Source organism: Ischnura elegans, chromosome 1 (assembly GCF_921293095.1).
Source record: "Ischnura elegans chromosome 1, ioIscEleg1.1, whole genome shotgun sequence".
NCBI classification, from domain to species: domain Eukaryota; kingdom Metazoa; phylum Arthropoda; class Insecta; order Odonata; family Coenagrionidae; genus Ischnura; species Ischnura elegans.
In genome coordinates this window covers 65244456-65267594 of record NC_060246.1, presented here as the reverse complement: position 1 = coordinate 65267594, position 23139 = coordinate 65244456, and the positions used below count along the sequence as shown (strand labels likewise).

Sequence of the window (23139 nt, the reverse complement as noted above, 5' to 3'; positions counted from 1 at the left end):
TTTGATTCTCCAGGGCAGCTTTTCCTGCTTGATATTCACCCCATCCAGAAGTTTCATGCCCGAGATGATCTCAAAAATAACGCAACTCGCTAAATGTATTCCTTTTTGAGCTTGGATTCCCTCGTCGCGTGTGAATAAGTCTGGTGAAGGAATCCCTAACCCTCCTTATTTCCCTCTTCGGTGTCCGTTTTCACTGAAATCTTGCCACGGAGTAAAAGAACGAGCAACCATGCACATCCCTCATATTTTCATGCCAGGCTTGAAAATAAAATGGGTGCCTCTGAATGAATTTGAATTTCTTGATAACTATCAGAGGTTTTTATCAATTTCAAAGTCTTATGAAATATGGTCAATAATATTAGATCTTCAAGATGCTATTTCACCTTGATGCGTTCGAGCAAAATATTCCTAATGGCATATATGAAACTATTAGGAATATTTTCCTTGTATCTATGTAGAGGTTAAATGGACCATAAAAAGGTCTCCACGCATAAAAATTTTTGATTTGCTTCACCAGCTTTATTTATCTTTCTAGACCGGGAATGGCGAAAATTTAGCACGCCTACGTGGCTCACGGAGCTATGAGGGCGCCATGGGCAATGAGTTGAGTAGGTAAGCGAGTCGAGCAAATATAATCTTATTTTATAAGCTTCAGCATTCAATCACCAAAAGAATCGCCACCCTTATTATAGACCATACATTTAATGTATAAGGAACAACTGTCAAATCATTCTAAAAGTGTTAAAATCAAAAAGAAGAACTTTGTGATTTCACATTAATTAATGTGAAAGAACAGTTATTCTTTTTAATTTTAATAATGAATCGCTTTCACCAAGTTACTTCTCAAACAATCAATTCTAAAAGTGATTATTTTTCCGAAGGTATCTGTCCCATACGAATTTGAAAATAATTTTTTTAAATTGATTACTATATCATCGAACTTCTCGCCAAATACTCCGGGCGTTGACTACATTTGGACTTTAAGTAATCATTTTCGTATTCATATCCACTGCCTTATTAACATATAAAAAAATGCCATAAAAAAATAGAAAACACGGCCTCCTAGACAATGTAATTGCATCCTCATAGCTAAAGAATGTAGACACCTCGCCAAGAGAGAGCCAATAAGTGCGAATTATTTTGATTATAGGAAGAAAATTAACAGCCTGTTTGCAGAATCATTCCCAGAAAATGGTGATTTGCGTCCCACGCAGCATTTTGGAGATTTGGCTCAGCGGCTTGAGAAAGTTGCTGATCCCGATTAAAATTGATTCAATTTTCGTTTAGAAGTGAATGATTTCCAAATGTTTGAAAGATTTAGGCGTTGATGTAACGTGTCGAATTGGGTGTATGGATCAAGAAAAGTACTGACAAGACCATCGATTTGACAAGTAAAAAAAATCGCCCTCGCTTAGGCCTGGATTCTTTCCGGGCGTATGCTGCGAGTGACGTACTTCCGTGTCCTTCTGCCGGCCATGTACTGCGTTTCCGGTGTGACGAATGCTATCCACGATTCTGTCACCAAAGCATAGGTGCTCTATGAGGCATATCAAGGTTGAAAATAATGAACAAAATAAAGTACTCTGATTGAAGGCAAGCCGAAAAAGAAATTGACAAAGAGTGCCTGATATGCGCTGGAAACAGGCACTCTTATTGACTATCTTAACGCCGGAAAAGCAGTACATAACCTAACGGAAGTCTTCGTTCATGTATGCCTCGATTAAAAAATACACACATTGCAGGAAAGCTGAAGAATAAAAGTCTTGAAAATTTAAAAGGATATTTCCCAAAGGTTCATGCTTCATCATTTCCATTACGGAAAGCAGTTGTAGGACCGTCTATCATTCATCAACATCTCCTGAAAACCTTAAAAAAAGTAGGTCAAAACCTTTTAGATATTTTCATCTTCAAATCATCCATAAAATCTTTTCACTTTTATTGATGAATCCATCCAATAAAATGAATCTTTTTACATACATTTATGTACACATAGATAAACACAACTCAGTTTCCCATTTTCTTCCACTCGGCGTAATACCACATTTTTGTATACACACACTTAAACTTATGAAATCTGTTTGGAAAGATATAATACATAATATGGTCTATCTTCAGTTTTTTTTTAGATGTAATGATATAGTTGGTATCACGATAATTCGAGCTTTTGGGTCTGAGCTATTAAATGTCCTTCGCCGTCAAGCAAGGGAGGAAAATTAAGAAATGAATGCTTTTTCGGCGCTTGGGGAATGAAAACAGTAGGAAGGATTCGTATTCTCATTCTTCCATTTAGCCTCTTCGTTCCTCTACAACGAGATGCAGAATGAACTCGGTCAGGGGCACGCTTCATTAGCGTATGCACTTCGACGAGAAACCCAGAAAAAAAATATTTTTTTGGGGAGGGGTGAGCAGTGGGTTGGAATGTTGGTTCACGGCGTAGATGAGAAGATGGTGGTTGCAAATGTGCGCTTTGCTTCCAAGGACTCGCCTCGGTACACTTTGGTCGTCGATTAATTGCAAAAAAGTCTGCTTATTCTTCTTACACATATTTATTAATATACAATGGAAGATGAATGGCACAGTCTCTTTTTTCCTTCTATAATCATGCCAGTTCACGTGACACGATGCTTCAAATATTGTTCTCAATCACAGTTTATTCTAAATTTAAACGGTTTTATCGAGAGGAACTCTACGCTCACAGGATATTGCATGCAAAGCAAACTAAGTTATTTTTTTTGTTAAGTAACTTTCTTGCCTGAAAAGGGTTTTGAAACATATCTCGGGCGTGATATAATTATTCGTATCTTTACGGATTTATTTATCCGATTCTTGGAAGCGAACGAAAGACCTTCATCATCTCGTTCACATCCGTTTGATAAATACTACGTTATATTTCTGCAAACACGCTGATAATATTCGTCAGCAAGGTGAACAGTTTAAAACGATTCACCGTCAAGCTCAGTCATCGAGCGTTACTCTTCACCTAAGGATATTTCATTGGACCCAGGTTCCCGCTCCAGCCAAAAAAAGTGAAGGTGGCGCTCATAGAAGATGGATGAGCTCGTGGCCGAGCCTTGATAATGCCTCGCGGTTGCAACTAGCAGTTTACCTGCAGGGCTCATTACCACATGATTCCTCCGCTCTCCCTCACAACTCGCTAAGACAAATCCGAAATAATGTAAGGCACTTCCGATTCCTTTCTGGTCAAGAATTGACGCCATGATTTTCAAAAAGATACCAGCCCACTAGGAATACGATGAAGAGTGATTTTTTACAGATCTTCCTGGCTAGAGCTGTTTCTTCGATTATTTTCTATGAATCAAAATTTGCATTTTGTAACGTATATATAGTTATTGGGATGAATCGAAGAGATAGCTTTCATTGCCTTGACGACATACAGAACCAGCGATTTTGTCTCAAAGGTTTTCGGAACGGACTTTTTTTGGACTTCACGGCATCAATTGGTGGACTTATTATGACTGCAGCCATCTTAAAAAAAACACAAATAATTTATTCGGCGCTGGAAACAGGCACTCTTATCGTTCCGTCTCGACTCCCTTTGGGTAAAGGAAGATTTAAAGGTCATGTCACAGACTTGGGAGTCGGGAATAAGAGAAAGGTGGAGGGAGAGATTTGAAAGGGCGGAGGGTTGAGATAGAGGTTGCTCAGGAACAGAGAAACAAGGGGGTAGTTCCATAATTAATAACCATCTCCCGCCATGGGGTCTCGCATTAATTACGCAACCATTTTCGGGAGATTTTTCCATCCTCTTCGTTGACAACCACAGCAGGTGTTCACCCCTAAAATCTCCCCCTCGCCCATGTAACTAACAAGCGAAACTTGCAAAAATTGATGAATTAATATCAAGCTAAAAGCGTCACTCTGAAAAGTGTTTCAACAAGATTACCGTTTTTCTCGCGAGCGAATGAAACGCATGGGTCTGGATAACACGGTCGGTGAAACAACTAAATCGCTCAGCGGAGTAAGTAGGAAATCATGTTTTGGATATATTTAGTGATTAATTGAACACTTTGCAAAGAGGAAAAGAAAATGAAAACAGAGAGAGAGAGGACTTCAAATTTGCAATGTAATTAAATTACTTTTTTCAAACTATATTATAAAAAAAATAGAAAATGCTTAGTAAGTGATACCCGCTTACTTCACCAATCAGAAGATCTCCAAAGGGTACGATTTGCGATAAATATTATAATTTATTTTTTTATTTAAAAAGTTGTACATTTTAGCAATGAAATGCTTGAAAAAATGAATTACTTATTTATAAAAATATCTTAAGGAAACGCAAAATAATGCGTTCCTGGTAGTCATGCCATGCTCAGCATGTAAGTATGAGAACGTTGAAAACCCTGTGGTGTATATGAAATAAAGACTTCATGCATCGTAAAGGCAATGATGCACTGAAATTCAGTTAAAACCAGGGTCTGTGGAAACGCCCAGTAGACCCTTTCAAAGATTGAAACTCAATGACAATGAAGACTTCGGATGCTGACGAGTGAGAGACAAATGTAATATGGCTAAAATTGGAACGGAACCCCTATCTTCCTTAACCCTAATTAGACTACTAGACAACCCTCTCTCTACTCTTAATTGGTAATATAGTCTACGCACGACCTCTTATCATAAGAAGTGCCTTTGAAGTACCGAGGCCCAAGAATTAACCTGTCCACAATGCAGCGAGAGGCATTTGGCTCTTGAAAGTCAACCCTCCACTCTTATTGAGAGATTCGTCTCCCGATTAAAAACAAAAGTGAGACCGGGAGCTCGCAATTAAGTAAGAATAAAAGCCAGACGAGTAAGGGGAAAAAAAGAAAACATGTGAAAGAGGCTCGCAAATATCATCCGATATAGCAGTCAACCTTTTTCTCCTTAGAAGGAAATATATTCGTCATCTGCCGCGGAAACAGTTCCACGGATTTCCTGTTGTGTCAATCAATCCTACCACTTCAATTTTTCCTTTCTACGGAAATGGTTTGCTTCGAAATGAGGTAAGCATAATAATCAAGTAAAAATATACACACGTATAAACAAAACGTGTAGTATACTTGTGGAGAGCGGTTTTGTGACAGCATAAAGAAAACCACTCAAAAGATGATCAAATAAGAAAGTAAAATAGAAATATTGTACAGTAGAGTTGAAAATAATGCTTTGTCAGCTTGTTACTTCAACTCCGCTCGTTGGTCACTGCCTTTAATATGAAGGAATTGGTGCCAACCAAAAAACAGAAAGGGAAATAATGCTTTCGTTTCATTTGGGTTCTGTTTCTACAGCTAATTGAAAAAAAAGAAGATCAGGAAAAATATTCTTCCATCATTAAAAATAGCTGTGGGGGAAGGAGAGTATTAGTGGCGAGGACATTGTTATGACAACAATATCAACGGAATGGGTGTCTGTCTTTACTTTGGAAGGGGAGCAGAATCAATACCAAGGGAGTTATAATCTTCCACCTTCCCCCACCTCCACAGGAAGCCTCCCTTACGCTAGTTTTCCGGCCTCACCACCCTACGTTCCCAGGAGCCCCACCGCTTTCATCCCTCGCAGGGTTTCAAGCAAGCACCCTCCCTCTCCCTCCTCTTCGCCAATCTTTATTCACTTCGATTCCTTTCCATCACAAGCAAGCTCAATTTTTGGCCGCTCCCTCACCCCCCGCCACCACTCATTACGCCGAAAAAATAGAAGATGGGGAACACAAAATATCCATATCAAGTTACGCAGGGTTTCACTTGATTGTTTACTACTTTGATTGTTTATTTTTATCCAAACTTATCTCCATTGGAGGGAGGGGGGATGCTTCAGTTGATTGATCTGGGAAAAGTTGCTCCTTTCCCCGCTCCCCCTTTTCATATTCTCCCTCGTCAGAGTCTTTAGTTTGTTTCTCCCTTCGCCCGTATCCCTTTCAGTTTTTTTTTCACTCTTAGTACAGTCTCCCTCTCTTGTTCCCGCTGCACTACTTTCCCTTGGTATCTCGAAGCCTCCCAACTTATTCCTTCTAGCCTATCTTCCCTTCCTTCCTTCCTTCCTTGAGCCAACGGCGCTCCACTTTCAAACCCATCCCATCCGTCTCAACTTCCACGAAAAGCCCTCCACCCCGAAAAGCCCGCGCCTGCCGACAATTTTTCTCCGCCGCCGCCACCCGACCGAATCCATCTTTCACTTCCCCGTAACTTCCCTCCTTACGGCACAGCGGAGGTGGATTTGCCTTCCGCGAATTTCACCCTCATCCCCTTCTCCCTTGTCTTTCACTTCCCCCTCTTCCCCTCCCCAACCTGCGCCACTCAAACCGTCACTTCCTCCGTAAATCTGTTCTTGTCATCCAGGTCTATCACGATGGCATGCGTCCTCGCGTGGCCGGAACGTAAATCGTTGCCCTGCCTCCGGCCACTTCCTCTGCCCCCACTGCCTCCGCCTCCCGCCGCCGCCGCCTCCTCCGAGCCGTCCCCGCCTCCTCCGCTCGAGGCACCGTCCCCGGAGCGGGCCGCCTCCCCGTCAGCGGCCTCCTCAGCCGCCGCCGTCCGCGCCGCCCCACCTCGCCGCCGCCTCTTGCGCACCTCCCCGCCCGGCCACTCGTCCCCGCCACCGCTCCAGGGGGCCCGGTGCGGGGGGGTCGCCGCCTCGTCCACCTCCTTCTTCTTCCGCCTCCACCGCATCTTCTTCTTGGCGCTGCCCCCACGCGACCCGCCGCCCTCCTCCTCCTCAGCTTCCGCCACGCCGTTGAGCGCTGCCTGTTCCTGCTTCTTCGTCTTCGCCTTGCCCGTCTCCTCCGCCGTCGTCGCCGGCTCTTCGGCCTTCTTGCCCCCCTTGGTGGCCTTCTTCCGCCCCTCCTCGCCCCCTTCCTCCTCCTGCTCCTGCCCCGGGGCGGCCGCGGGGCCGTCAACCCCTCCTCCGCCCCCGACCGCCTCCAGCACGAGGGCGAGTTTGGTGGAGAGGAGTGGGTCAGGGGTCGGCTTGTCGTCTTTGGTCACCGTCAACTTTGACGCCAGGGAGTGGATCTGCTGGACGATGACGTCCCACTCCTCCTGCGGAAATATAAGAGAGGACGTATGAGGGAACGAATTATCCACACGAATAAAAATTCATACACTGGGATCGGGGGGGAGAGAGAAAGAAAAAGAACGTATCAAATTTTGATTGAGGATGGAGTCCTACTCTTCCTCCTACGAACTAAAAGGAAGATTATGAACACTTTTAAAATTATCCAGAAAAAAATTCTCGCGGGAAAACAAGTATTTGCGATCAACATAGTGACGCTAAGTTGAGTATCATTGACTCGATGTTTCCACCTGAAGGTTGGTTTATATAGATAAAGTTGGATATTACCCTCGACTTAGGTACGTATATTTTACAGTTCAGGGTACGAGTGATAACCTCTTTCCTTGCATCACCTTGCACTCTAAGGATCGTTTTGTTATGAGTGTCCCACGGCTTCACCCGAGATTTGAGCTATTGCCCTTATGTCAGAACTCAAGCGCTTTAATCACTCATGTTTTTACCCAAGTATGCAGTTATGAAAAAAATCAGCACACACTGTATCTAGAAAAAGGATAACATATGAAAGAGACTTCATTCATTTCAGAAGACATACTATTGAGTTTATACAGAAGGTTAGGGGGTTGAAAATGTTCCGTGAATCCTGATTGATATTCAAGCTCAATGATACTGGCGACGCGATGTCGACGAATGAGAGAGATAAAGATTTTGTTAACTTACACAGTGATTCAACCTGAAGGTCGGCATGAACGTATATAAGGGTTTAGAATTTAATAGTATGACCGAAAACATTCATTTCCATATCACGCAATGGTCTTTTAGGAAACCCTTTTCTACTCTAAATCGTTGAGCAGTTTACTCACGAGCGGCTTATCGCGAGCTTCTTTTTTACAAGGAGCGCTTTAAATTACCAACTTAGAAGAATCTAATTAGTCCAAAATGCAGCGACAGAACTTCAGCTCAAGACTGAGAAGGCATTTTTCCTTCTTTTCTGGAGACATAGGTTTAAAATCGAGGCAAATTCATGCATGGGGATCGTGAGATAGAGACAGATAGGAAGGGCGAATTCCATTCTACGATCAAGCCCACTTTTATCTTCGGAAAATCGTGAAAAATAGCAGGATAGGAAAGAAATGAAGGGATATGCGGGGGACGTGTCAATATTGGCTCGAGGGCCTGGGCGGTGGGGTAGGCGAACAGGCAAGTGGCGCAGAATAGATGAGGGGAGTTTTTCGTGTTTGCATTGAAACAGGATCGTGTTTGTGCACGAACATTACTCAAAATCAACCCCAGAGGATCGGTCAGATGGGTCGAGGGGTTGAAAAGCCCCTTTCCGACGAGTTGGAGGAGAAAACGCGGGAGACTTAGAGGGTGATAAACCAACACTGCCGCGACACATTTAAAAACGAGCACGCTCCGGTGATAAACTGACGACGAGACGGCCCACGGAAAAGGACGAACGGAACGTGAAGTGAAGAACGATGCATTTCGCAAGACGGCTGAGAGATATTCAATGGAGACTCTAGATATGCAACGGCCCAAAGCGAGAAGGGATGAGATCCATCTCGCAGGGATACGCGGCGTGCCATCGCACAAATTCGTCCACGGAAAACTTCCCGTAGATCCCTTTTTATTTCCTAATTCCTTTTTCATCGCTCGATAAGATCCGTTTTCATTCAATAACGGATGACTCCCACGAAGCGTAGTTGCAGTTGGGAGAGACATCTCTCGTAAAAGCGAGCCAAGCGATGGGGGCACCACAGTGTCGCTAGATACGTCGTCCGAATCGCTGCATTTAAACGGATCGGGAAGAAGAGATGTCGCGATTGTTGCGAATGCGGGAGCCGGATCGAGTGTTGTTTTCACAATCCCGCGCCGGAAATATCGCGCGGAAAGGCATGGATTTCGTAAGCGAGGTGGTCTCGTTGCAGCGTGGAAGGGAGGGAGTGCGGTAGGGCGATGGAAGATGACACCAGGAATAGCGGAAAATCTGTTCGTGGGACGAACGCACGTGCTCGCTCGCTTCCAGAAAGATCCACCTTCATTTTTTTCACGCGGGGCCGATCGTTTTTCATGAATCCTCGCGACTTGCAACTCCCGTTCGGCCCCAGATTATTTGCAATAATAATGTAACCGGATGAGACGGAAGTTCTCTCTTTTTTCTACTGTTACCCAATGCTTTTCTCTCTTTCTCTGTCAACCCGAGCCTCGGAGATACATCACGGAAGGAGGACGCCGAATACGAATTCACCCCCACGTGCGTCACTATTTTATTTTTTCGCTTGAAATATGAAATTTGACTCCGAGCCCTCTACGATAAGCCTCGAGCGCGCTGAAATATCAATGAAGCGGTAGTAAAATTACTCTCTCGGGATGTATGTATGACGAGAGACGGAAATCGGGCGGCGTGTGCGTGGGTTCTTAGCCCGTCCAACGCAGACCGAGACGGATCGCGCCGCCCTAGTTTCAAAGCCGCAGAACGCTCCAAATTCTGGAATAGATGGGAAGAGTGGGATAATGGCGGGCCACGCAACACAGGGGTGGTATTCAACGAGGGAGCGAGGTATTCAACGAGCGATCTCCGATTCGAAACGCCGTCTTCCGGAACTCGTAAAGTTTGACGTCAGTGACGCAAGTTAACTACGGAAACCTCGTTAACCACGGATGAATTACCTTCATCAGAGCTAAACTGTAGTTTACGCCACGTGTATGACCAGAAATTTATCATCATGGTCACTGGTCTTTCAGAGGTGACCGATGGAAATTTGCACACAATATCCGGGTGGATTTAAGCGGAGGCAACCTTCGCCTGGCATTTTTTCGTGACGTAATACTGGTTTTTAATTTATGCATTCACCAAGTAATTTTCAGGGCACATACAGTAAATCCTTGTTAACATCTTATATCTTAAATATAAATATTTAATTTAGATTTCCTAGGAGATAATTTTTTCTATATTTGAGGTAAAAGAAATTATTTTCATGGGTATAACCCTGCACACTGAAAATGTCAATATGATAGCAGTCGTTTTAAATGAGTAAATAAATTCTTAAGGGGAAGAAACATTTCCCCATCGCCTGTCATTCTTCTGTGATGTAATACTTGTTTATAATTTACGCTATCATCTAAAAATTTTCAGGGCACATACAAAATACCTTACTTAGCAATTTATTCCATCTTAAATATACAAATTTTAATTAGATTTTCCTTCGAGGTAATTTTTTTATATTTGAGGTAAGGGAAAATATTTTCCAGGGCTTATCCATACATCCTGAACATTTCCATATGACGTCAGTCATTTAAAATGAGTGCCTTTAAAAATGTGAAAATGCGCAGCGCTGAGCGAGAGAGAAGCGTCCTCTTAATGGTACGAAATATTCGAAAATTATCTTTATTCATGAACGATATTGGACCACTAGAAATTTAACGCATCTTAAATAAAGTAGACTTCGAGAATAGTAAATGATTGCCGTGTTTAAATTTAATTAAAATTTAAAATTATCAGTAAAAAAGCGAATAAAAAAGACGCAATCTACTCTCGACCTTTTAATGTATTTTAAAAGGTAGCCGTGCGACTAAATGTAACAGCTGACCGATACGATCATCTGGGACATATTTGCACCGAAAAATGAATTGGTAAACATATTGATTTTGAAAAGCAAAAAACTACTATACATTAATTAATACTTTTTCAGCGTTTCGACCTTTTTACAGTGCTCCAAATATTGATTCGAAAGTTAAGTTGGTCCTGATCGGTATGAGAATAAATATTTGGTCACTTTCACAAAAACTTTTAACGAATACAAATTTCAAAAGTATACTGTAAGTGCACGTGCATGAAAATAGCATAACAGCCGAAGCCAGAACTTGTTAAATGATCATCCGCGGTAGTCACTTAGTGTGTTTGCTTACTTCAATCATCCAAATATATATTTATGCGGATATTTATACATTTAGGTGGGTATTTAATCTCAATTGAACCGCCTAATTAAATTTCTACCGCATTAGAAACATGTAAATTTCCACATCCCGTTACGTAACTATTCAACATCTGGGTTGGTATATAATCCCAATTTAACCGCAAATTTAAAGTTTTACCACATAAGAAGCATCTAATCACTCAATATTTTCTACTTCCCATTGCTTAAACATTCAATAGAGGTGCACTGGAGGTGCTCCTTTACGATGGTATCCGGGGTCTTTTGCGGCACCACATAAATTAAAGTCGACGCATTGAACTATCATTCCAGACGAGTCGGGTACGGGTTACCGGTATTGAATTAACCCATCTAATTCCGGGAGCTTCGCTCCAAAGTTAAAGAGAACAGGGGTCCAGAGATTATGAGTGTATGTGCTTCCTTTATGGGCTTACCAACCGCAGACTCATTTTGTAAGGGTGTGGTCCCTGGTCTCTCTACCGCGATATCGGCGGAAAGGGAACGCAGCAGGTCAAACATATACCATTTCAAAGGTCGGGGATGGAAATACATTTTTTTTCTCTCCCAGCAACTCCGTCGTTTTAAATATGAGCGACCCTCCGGAAGACTTAATGTTTAGCCACCTCGAAAAAAAACGGGGATATCCGTCAGAATATATTACAGAGTGGAGCAGATGAGGCAGGGGGAAGAAATACAAGGGATAAATTCGGCCGAGCAGAGTTTCCCGGCTAATTTGGATAAGCGGCTGCGACAAACAGTACTTGTACCTCGAAGCAAGACATTTTGTCTAATTGCGTAACTTGCGGAATGAAGAAAGGGTTAAAGAGAGACTTGTCGTCAGGATCTGAAATTTTTTTCCCGTGCTGAGCGACAGAAACAATTTTTCAAATTCTACCCATTACCTTAGGTTCTGTTATGCAATATAATTGTTATTATTAATAAACCGGTGAAGGTGAAAATAGGAAATAACTTCACATTGTAATTATACACGCAATTATATTATTTAACGACCTACGGGTTAAATCTTTACATGCCAATGTCAAAGTCCTTATTATAAAGCTAAGGTATTATCGAAGTGGACACCCCGGTCGGTGAAATAAAAATGAGCATGAACATTAGAAAGTAAAGCAATTTAAAAATATCGCAAATAGGTACTTCTATACAGGAATTGCGAGGGTTCAAGGCGAACCCCGCCAAGGGTACAACACACCGGGGCCCGGAACCAAGCCCGAGGCTTATACGCCAGGACACCCGGGGAGGGGCTGGAGAGGAAGGAAAAAGGACAGAGGCGCCGTCGCGATCGGAGCCCGCCGACGCCTCCAGGGTACTTCTATACAGTGAAACCTGAGAAATTGTCATGTATTCGGTTAACTTGGGTTAAAACGGAACATTATGTGATTCAAGTCTGCCTGTTCCCCATCACTCGCTGGACTTAACTCTTTAATCCAAGTTAGAACGATTCACTTTCACATTATATTCTGGAACCAAAACCAAATACTTAGCGGCTCTTTCTTTTATCAAGGTAACAGCGTATCAATGCATACGAGCGTGAAAAGAAAGAAAAAGTAAGACAGAGCCATTCTTACGAAAAAAAACTTGTCTTCCGAACAACACCAATGACGTGTTCTACTGAGTCGATTATGTGAATGACTAAAATAGTATATAATTAATTATTATTAGGAAGTTGAATGAATATGAAACAAACGAGTTTATTGGTGGCACCAGCATGATTCATCTGTGGTGGCATGATCAGATTAAAGGCGATAGCGAGCCACAGTCTTGCGTTTCCTACAACCGCCCTCTTTCCCCCTCGAATACTCTTGAAGAGACCTGATTTAAGGAACTAGATTCCCGATAAAAATTCCCACACCGGGAAGTGAATTCCAAGTACCGTGAAGCGAAAATCACACGTAGAGGTGAGTACATTTCATCTTTGCTTTTATCGATGGAGCTCCGTTTCTTTCTTTTAATTGTAGGTAACGATGTTCTTCAACAACCATTATGAACATTTGAATGAAGCCGACCAAAAAAGAAAAGAAATCAATGTCACCAAATAAATTCAAGTGATACGTAAAAACTGACTAATCATTAATTTTACAGTTTTGTCTTGCTATAATATTATTACACGTATGCTGTAGATCACGGTAAATTTGCATGTGGCAAATCACCCAGACCTGTCGTCTTTGCTACATTGGATTCTTCAATTATTCATAAGGCCTATTCATTCAACCTTTAGTATAGATTAATTAAATTATTGTAATCAATGCAAAATAAAAAATAAAACACATCCAATTCAATAGCGAATCGTAGACATATAACACTCGGAACACAAAAATCTCATATTTGCATCACTCCCAACTTGGTGCTTATATCACGCTAAGAACAAGGAAGTTTTAACCCTCTCGAAAAGGACACATATCAGTCAAGCGACTCAAGCCAATAACAAAAGCTTGTTAAAAATAAAATCCTCGGTGCTAACAAGTGCCTCTGAGGGTTGTTTCCCCTCGGTTGACTCCGACTCGTTAAGTGCCGTCCGTCGTGAGTTTATACCGCTAGCATTTTCCTCGACCAAACATCGCGACGTCATCAACCCGCGAGGTCGACTGCTCATTCAGTTCATTCTGCCAGACCATGGGTAAACCCCTTATATCTACCGTTACGCCTGAGCCCCTGTCGCCGCCTCGCCGGTAGGAAACCTGGAATTGGTTCAGCGAGGACCGTGGAGAGGTTAAAAGGGTATGGGGGCGATTGAGAAATTCAGTCACTGGAGAAAAGCATGATTCTTTTTAATCAAGGGCAGGCCCTTAGCAATGGTAATGTGGGGTCGGGGGTTGGACGGAAGTTGTCGAAGAATTTGAGAGAATTGGGTCGCCTAAAGGCGAAAAAAAACGAATAATGACGGTGGCGGACGGAAGTGTGAGGGGGGGAAAAATTGAACAGCGGGGACCGCATGCACAGTGTGTGATGGAGTGAGAGATGTATGAGGGTGATATGCAAGGCGACACGGTCTCTAGGCGTAATGATCGACCGCAGGGCTGGCCTAGGTGCACCACCGACCAAGAGTGGGGAGGGAGACAAAGTGGAGCCTAAAAAAATCATTTTATCAGGAAGAAAATTTTCTTTCTACTCCTCTTTTTTATGGCACACGTTTGCCACACATTACCCAACAAGTAATCACTTAGTGGTATTACCTGATGGTAGGTTTGGATAGGTGAGGGTAGACCTCACTCCGGAAGTAGGCAAAGGCATGTGGGTGACACATTTACGATATCGGGACGAGTTCCTAGCAGGAGACCATTTACAACTACCAGGATTTTTTTATTTTTAAGTGCTGAGAAGCTCAACCAGATTGGAACCCAGATCATGTCGCACACCACACGTACTCTCTCAATTCAGTTTCATGGGTTAGGGGTAGGGCCCAAATTATAGAGTAAATAATTCGTACATCTCACATTTAGGGTCGGGCGGCCAGTTGCTTTCCCTTGACACCTGCAAAGCAAGGCTTTTTGTTTAAGGATGTTTACTCTACCCCTACGCATGCTACACCTGATTACTCATTGTCAGTGATATAATCATAGGGTTGGTTCGGATGAGGGGGTACGTTCAACCCATACTTAGTTAGCTACAGACGTGTAATCATAACATATTCAGGTTAGGGTGAGGAACTGAGAAACTTCGCATTACAAGATTTTTTCTAGTAAGAGTTGAAAATATTCGGTCAGAATTGAAACTGTGATCCATATAACACCGTACTCGCTGATAAAGTGCCACAATACCAAGGTCATTTGGATAAGGAGAGGGTAGAGAAGAGCCCGGGCTAAGTTGCAGACGCATGAATATAACGCATTCAAGGTAAAGAGAACAGTTTTTTCCTTGGGCGACATCGCACTATATTTTTCTCTGGTGGTGCCTGAAATCCCATCTGGATTTGAAGTTGGGGCCATGCGATCAATGGCCCAACGTTCTATCTACTAAACCAACATACTCCTCACTAAATTCAAATGGGTGCGATATATTGCCACCCACCAGTGTCCTATATAAACGGACGAGACCACAAGCGTTGAAATCGATTTCCAGGGAAGCGTACGTCTTAGTGGGTAGAGTGCGCTTTGTTGCTAATAGAAGGGCAAGGGTTCAAAACCCGGACGAAGACATGGACACTCCCACAAATACCTGAAGTGCGTGGTAACCTATAGAGATAACTGCCCCCTTTAGATGAAGTTTTGAAATTCACGCGCTCTAGGCTAGGTGTAATAATAACTATTCAAGGTTAAAAATAAAAGAAATATCGACTACAATCAACAATCTAAAAAATGACGATCCTCGATGGCTTCAGGGCATCATATCTATAATCGAATATTGATATCCCCAGTGTATGAGCAACAAGAGATCCTTGAAAATTGATAACCCCTTACGCTGAAATTATTATATTCACACGCCCGTAGCCCAGTCTGGGGTGAGGTCTTATTATTCCTGTCTGAACCAACCTTCGGGCGGAATCATGGAGGAGGCGAAATCCCTCATCCAGCAAAGCACGAAGGTAATCCGGCCACCCTCCCACCTGGTGGCCTCCGATTGCCATATGGCAACCTGTTCCGTGAGATGTGACCTCTCGTGAGGGGATGATTGCATCAATTTATGGACCATTCCCTGATGCAGGGAAAAAAACTGGGAAAGGTTAGAGATGCTGCATAGGAAGGTACAAATTCATTTGGATATGCGAGCAAGGGGATAATTAGCCAATTTAGCGGCTGCGGTCAGTCGTATATCCTGCTGTGCTTGACAGGCGATTTTTATCACCGAGTTGCCTCCTCATTTTTTTGTCCCGTAAAAGTGCTCATTACGGATATCAAGGATGGCTAGGCGATACCAGGAGGCAGGTGAGCGGAGAGAATGCGCGGGCATCAAAAGAACACGTTTTTATCCTGTTCGGAGATAAAAGTAAACAATCCTTTGGAATCTTTACATAGGAACGGTGAATACATCTTTGTGTTCGAGGAAAATTTTTTGCTCTTCCCTTAAATCAACTTTCATGCGTTTACCACGAACCCGAACAGTGGAACGCATTCAGTTTTTACTGGAGACAACGATTTTCCATCCCAATCAAAAGAAAGACCGGTTCCATTCAAAATGAAACGGGGAAAAAATTTGTTCCCGCTATTTCAAATTCTTTCAGATTGAACTCCATTGGAGCACAGCCATCTCTTCGTTATAATTGCCCTGAAGTTCCCTTGACTACCATCGTCTATATGGAAACACAACAGCCCAATTCACGGAGTGGAACAATGTAAGCCGAAAAGATGGCCGAGTCAATGGGGTCAGATAAAGACGTGTAGCAAAATATTGCAGTCCCCGCCGCTTTCAAAGCTATACGAGTGATCCTTTATGGGAGTCTAAGGTTTTTCAGCCATTTTGAAATAACATATTAATTAAGCTGTCGAAAAGTTCAACTCAAAAAGGGAAATACATTTTGTATTCGTTAAAACATTTGTTAAAATTAATAACAAAAACCTTTTGCTATTTATTATATTTTATACCTCTTCCCATTTTCATGAGACTAATTTTAGCGAAAATTTGTTAGGAGTGACATACATACAGAAAATATTTTATCCCATTTCAATTTATCTCAACGTGTAAATATTTGAGAGAAAGGAAAACAAAATTGAGAGATGATTTCAGCTGGATTAAAGCTACGAGGCTGCGCTCTAAATGAATCGGATGAGAGATCATAAAATATTCGCTGCAACAGAGTGCGGCTACAATGGATGGCCTTTGAACAAATATTTTATTATGCAGAAGTTGATCTACCTGCGTTCATGTTTAGACAAGAAACACTGCGGGCATCAAAATAGATAATATTTAATTAATGGCCAAATGCTATTATCATAAGATTGAATGATTTATCTAATTATTCCGTCATCCTCATAGGTATAATAAACTGGCTGAGACAAGGAGGTTCATTTTACAGAAAATCAATTACTATTTGGCTTTCTGGAAGACTAATTTGGTCAAAAAAATTACACTTTTGTGCCTATCATCGCTCATATGAGTGGTAAATACACGGAAATGGACAATAGGGCAAATATTGGAATAGATTATTCACTTCAGTGCATGAAAAACCATCACACTGAATCAACACGGATTGCTCAACAGACTCCTCGGGAGATAGGTATTGTGATAGAGCTAGGATTTTAATCACAATCAGTTGGAGGATTAGGAATAAATGATCAGAAATCAGTGATTTATCTGTTACTCGCATCAGCTATACCCCAAGAGAATGTCCAACTCAACGGACAGAACAACGTACAACTAGAGATGCTCAAAGCAACCAAACCGGACTAAAATACTTACGAAAAGGTAGAAACATCTCACCTCAGTCTATAACCACTCTACCTCAGTTCTACAACCACTAGCCTAATCAAAACCCATAACAGGATAGCATGATAACAGCAGTTGGATGACTGATGAACTTGAAAACTTGATGCAGAAAAAAAAACAAATATAATTTAAGTAGACACATACATCGAAATTTTGGTAGGAGGTCAAAATCAAGAACGAGTATTGTATAAAATCATTCCCGTTGGATCCTCGAAATAACTTAACCCCGAACAAATGGTCAACATGTGCCGTTGTTTATCGTAGCTACCTGCTTATGTTTTTACAGAGATGCCCGGCATAAATGGACGACTGGACTTAATTTGCATTTGGGAGTCGGAGGGGTTGAGGAAGAGTTTATGGTCGGCAGATAAGGCATTAGGGAGAGCCTAATCAGCTACACGTTGATCGCTGACGTGATAGAGGGCGCAAAGAAGTCAACAGGGAAGTTCGGACGAGCCCAGAGGGATGAAAGCGTGGATATTTTTTTCAGTGGCAGCCCTTTTCAAAAATGGGAGTGAGAATTCCGAGAACAATTTATTATTCCACACGTTCAATTAAGGCCTACAAATAAATTTTTCATCGCGATTTTCTCCATAGCATCGAATTTAATCCCCTGAAGTGAGCCAGAGCATATGGTTCAAATATCTTTCGCACGCTGCAACAAAAAATATGCGGAAAAACGTAGAAGGAAATGGTCGAAAAGGAATAATGGCTTAAAGATTTCTCACGTTTTTCACCGGGTCAGTTTGTGCTGTGTGCCTGGGCAAATAACAAAGTTCCCTTGTATGGATGAAATGTACCTCTCAAACTAGGAATTCTTTTGTAATGTTTGGTTATTTGCAGGCGAATTATAGTAGTAAAATTTCTTGGGTTTCGCACCTGGTTAGGACCTTCTTGTCTTCTTCCAACGTTTCGATAAGCAACTCGCCCATCGTCTTCAGGGAGTCAGAAATCTTATTGGCTTATCGTCTTCGGGGATTCAGAAATCTTATTCGATTCTTGAATCCCTGAAGACGATGGGCGAGTTGCTTAGCGAAACGTTGGAAGGAGATAATAAGAACCTGACCCGGTGAAAAACCTGAGAAATCTTTAAGCTATGAATCCTTTTCTAGCATCACTGCCAGTCGTTTCCATAAGTTGTGGGGCAAACGAATATGGCTAACTCGGTTTTGGGCTATTATCTCGGTTTATACTTTTACTGACGATATTCCTCCGTTCAAAGCTTGTTATCCGAGTTAATCTCATGGCAGATGTAACATAGCATGGCGCGCATGCAGCTTCATCAGCTCTCGGAAAATACGTGACAACGATGAAAGATATTGACATTATATTCGGAGACCACGTTCTCTATGGATAAATGAGCGTGCAGATTATTTTAATATATATAGTAACGTAAATTTATTTGCTCATCTCGAAATGGCAAAGGAAACTGCGAAGGCAGTTCTCGCTCTCATTGAAGAAGACGAATTTTACTCACAAGGGGAGGTGAAGGTTTTCCAAGCCGTATTTTTTATAGCATTCGGAATGGCGAACACATCTCTAAACTGGTACTGCTGCCATTGAATGAGCCTTAGTTTGGCTGTAATTAATTAATTTTCTTGCGGTTCTTTCAACAAGCCAAATATAATTACAAAATAGCGCAATATCGCATAAATCAGTTAGATGGTATAGTGGTTTCGACCACGACTCTCACACTGGGTGCCGAGGTTCGGGGCTTCGTCAAAGCAGTATATTTTGTATGTTTAGAGTGTATGGATTTAACTGTTCACTCATCATTATTAATGTTAAACGACAAGAGCCCTCACACTTTCAAAGTTTTCGTTAGTTTTTGAAGTTGAAGTTCTTCCTGAGCAAGGTTCATCTTCAACGTGTTCTCGGCCTTCCAAAAATAATTTGTACGAGCGGAAAACGTGTGCTCTTGATAAGTTATATGTGCCACAAAGGCCAGTTTCAACTTTTTAAAGGTCGCACTCGCAGATTCACCAAGTTTAACACAGTACTTTATCGCACAACGTTGCTCTAAATTCCAATGCTCCATTTTTGTAACACACAACAAAAACACAGTTTCGCTAATGGCGCCGTCAAAAATATTGTGTTAGCTTTATGGAGTTGAAACCCGCACTGAGGAAGTGCAAGAGATGAACAAATTGGCCTATCATTGACCGGTAGACACAACGTAGCCAGTTCGTCTGTTCCAATTGCCAGTCTCATTATTTTTCTCACACACCTCGTATATACATAAAAATGTCGTGAAACACCAAAAGGCATGGCCCTTTCCATTTAAATACAAATAATATTGGTACAAAGTCACCCCTAGCAGTGGGGTAACATTAGACCGTATTTAGGGCTTAATTGTTGGCTTAAAGTTCAACCAATTTCATAATTACTAATAAGAAGGGAGAGAGAAATGCCGGAAATTTTAATCGGTTAACGTGTTCTAAAAGAAAAAATATAAATGCAAGCTTCATAAGCGAAAATATTGAAAAACTGGTCCAAAATCACCTCAGTCTACGCTACGGATTTCTTATTATGTAATATTACTTTTAATATTCTATAATTGTATAAGTATTATTGTATAATTTTTTCAGTTGTGAAATTTAAATGTAATGTTCGATGTACTGGTGTTAATTTATTCCATTATGTTTAAAATGCGTTTAAATAACTTAATAAGAAATGTTAATTTAACAATTTGCATATTATGCCATGGGTTGTAAAATGTATATTTTATTTGCAAAATGAGGAAAGCAAAAGGCAGAGAACCTTCTGTATGGCTCAAAAGGACTTAAATGTAAAGGATATGAGTGCCTGTTTCGATATACATTTTGCTGCACTTAAAGTAAAAATGTTTGAAATGTATACGCAAAGACCAAGTTATTTAAAACTTCATAGATAGGAAATGGTGAATGGAAGAAACGGGGTTAACAGGCACACTTAAGTTTAAATTATATAAAGAAGAACTGGCGAGACATACTTAAAGCAACTATTGACAGGTGACTATTTTTAACCTACTTCGGAATTGGGGAAGATACAATGTATCTGGAATCGAGGTATTTTCTTGAGGAGAGAATAAAATTAGGACAAGGAAAACATATTGATTCGATTACAGCGATGTGGCATCGAGTTTAAATTTCTGGAAAAAATCTATTATATCTACTATACAAATATCAGATCTTAGGAAAAGAATAACTAGGAGTATTTTGATCACGGTAACAAGCCAGGAGTCGAGATATGCCATTATCTCTAAAGGTGGAGGAGTTATGATATCATCAAACCTTACCACGACCTTCAGCAGTTTACCGCTAAAGACTCCATTACGTAAGCCACTCCACTGATTCAGCGGTGAGCTCAGCAAAACCCGGCAAACTCCCCGTCTCCCTCTCTTGTGAGCCCGTATCTCACGCCCGACCCCATAATGAGGCGCCCCGCAGTGCACCATTCATTTACCACTCCCTCACTCCCCCCTCTGCTATCATCCAACTCGCAGCGAGGGAATACTGCAGCTGCGGGCATTGTCAAACGTTACAGGTGCTCTAATCCTTCGTCACTTAAATGGAGAATTAGAACGGGATGGAAACATGTGGGGAGAGAGGTCGATTTATTATGATGTGTAAACACAATGGAAGTTACTCTATTTGCGTACACACAATTTGTTAGCTCGCCGGCCATTGTTACCGCCACTCATTTGAGCTGCACCTTGATTTAGAGTTTGCCACGTAATTTTGACTCGGTGCAACATGGATGCCTAAAAGGTTCACCAATACTCAGTTCAGTTTTCAATAATTCAGTTTTTTTAATTGAGAAAGGTATCGTGTTTTTTTCATCAAGTGGTGATTCACACCTCCCAGTCACAGGGATTTTTGTGGCCCGCGTAACGATGTACGAAGAAGTTGATGAATCCGTTAATTTATATTTTCACAGAGAATTCTTTTGGCTAAATTCCCATAAAGCAATCATTAAAAAGTGTTTTTTTCAATATTCTTGCACCTATCATTATTTCAACGTGCAATAATCTTGTCGTGATTTTTACTTGCACGCTGTATTTTTTTTGCGTCACGGCAAACGTGATCAGTGGTGCAGCGAGGAGGGGTTTTGGGGGATAAACCCCCCCCACCCCAGAGCACAGAGAAATTTTTAAGTTTAATCCGTTTTACTTAATTGGATTAGTATTACTTATAGAAAAGTGTTAGAATTAATCAAATTTCCCTCTTAAAGCCTTAAAACTCGCTATTTTGAACCATTAATCATAAAATTTTCTGAAGGAGGGCCGCCGCACCTCCCGCTTACCCTGGAAGGTATGCAATACCCCACACCGCTAAGTATTATTTGCGCCTAAAACCCCCCCTAGGCGTAATTCTTAGCTGCGCCCCTGAACGTGATGGTAGCTGCATCTTAAAGGGATAAAAATCTACTTATATGAGATAATATTTTACACTTCATGTAACAACGAGAAGCAATGTAACTAAATTTTATCATAACTATTATAATTCCACTATTAGGCCTAACTCTCTTGCATCTAAATACAAATAATGCCCACTTACCCTACTTAAGGTAAGGTTGTGGCAAGGTGTGAGTTTTTCCCAATTCGTATCACCTACACTAGATTTTTGATATTTTTGCCACCAAAACACCTACTCGGGCACATCAGTGGCCGAGGCTATCTCTCACCAAGCATGCAATTTAAAATCCGATGAAAAATTAGCCAAACTACAAAAATTAAGTTTATTTTACACTTATGATATATTAATGACCTGATTCTCGGAAATTATTAATATTTTAATGGCAAAATAACATATTTACCGCGATTTCAAACTAATTTTCTGTAACTGTTAGCCTTACCAGTTTTTCTGAATCAGAAAGCGAATTTCAAAAAGTCACAAAACTTAACGACTACATTTTAAAGGACTCATCGTCACGCTTTCTCGACTTATCTATTTGTGCGACTTATACGCTACTCAAAGATTGACCTACGCTCATGAAATTTCGACGGTATATAAGACAGCCCCTTGTTAAATTTGTCTGCATTTAAAATTTTCCTATTTTCTCTCCGTATTTTCTCATATGAAGATTTTCCATACGAGGGATACAGCGTAAGGTAGTCAAGGGCATAATCCACATGGTCTAACGATTCAAAGATGATTGCTTAAGTTAAAAAAAAATAGCCTAAGCCTCAAGGAATTGGTAATTTATGGAAAAAGGAAAAAGAACTCAGTCGGTCGAGCGGAAGTGATGAGCCGTGTTAATTCTTTGTATATCTACGGCAATCTATTATAGTTTTCGAAATAAATAATTTTTGACTAATCCGTCCTCAGATATTTTCTCTGAAATGTTTTAGTACTTAATCGACTCTTTTGAAGTAATTTGAAGCACAGACAGTCCTTGTGTCCCAATAAAAAGACGCTTTTTAACGACATATAAAAGAACCATTTCAATAACTCACCCTTGCAATATGAAAGCCCTAACTTGATGTTATCTACATTCTCTGCCGAACTACTTGCAGCTCAGGAAATTACCGAAGAATAGCCGGTATTTTGCACGTTTTTTCACTCAAGGTCTCGCTCGCCTTCACGTATTCACGAAATGATCTATAAAATAGTTAATCATACCCCGAGAAAACTTTTTTTTTTACAATTTATGCCCGCTCATTTTGAATTTGATGCATGATGAGCTCAGGAGCTTGGGTGACGCCTTAGACTGGCAATTTTAAACTGCCATCTGACTAGTTATGTAGCTTTTCCCTTTACTTTAAGTATAGTTTTTGCTCAACTAGTCATAAATTCGATCATATCAACCTATTTAATCATCCTTTCAACGCATTATCACCGTG

The 23139-nt window shown here is 41.2% G+C and overlaps 1 protein-coding gene across 1 annotated transcript in view; it reads right to left on the bottom strand.

Moving 5' to 3' along the window:
* Positions 1–1896: 1896 nt before the first annotated feature.
* Positions 1897–23139, bottom strand: part of LOC124162347 — a 494698-nt gene continuing 473455 nt past the window's right edge. Inside the window, exon 14 of the mRNA XM_046538856.1 lies at positions 1897–7028. Within this exon, the coding sequence (XP_046394812.1) occupies positions 6288–7028 (741 nt within the window). The 3' untranslated portion in view covers positions 1897–6287. The remainder of the gene's footprint in view (positions 7029–23139) is intronic.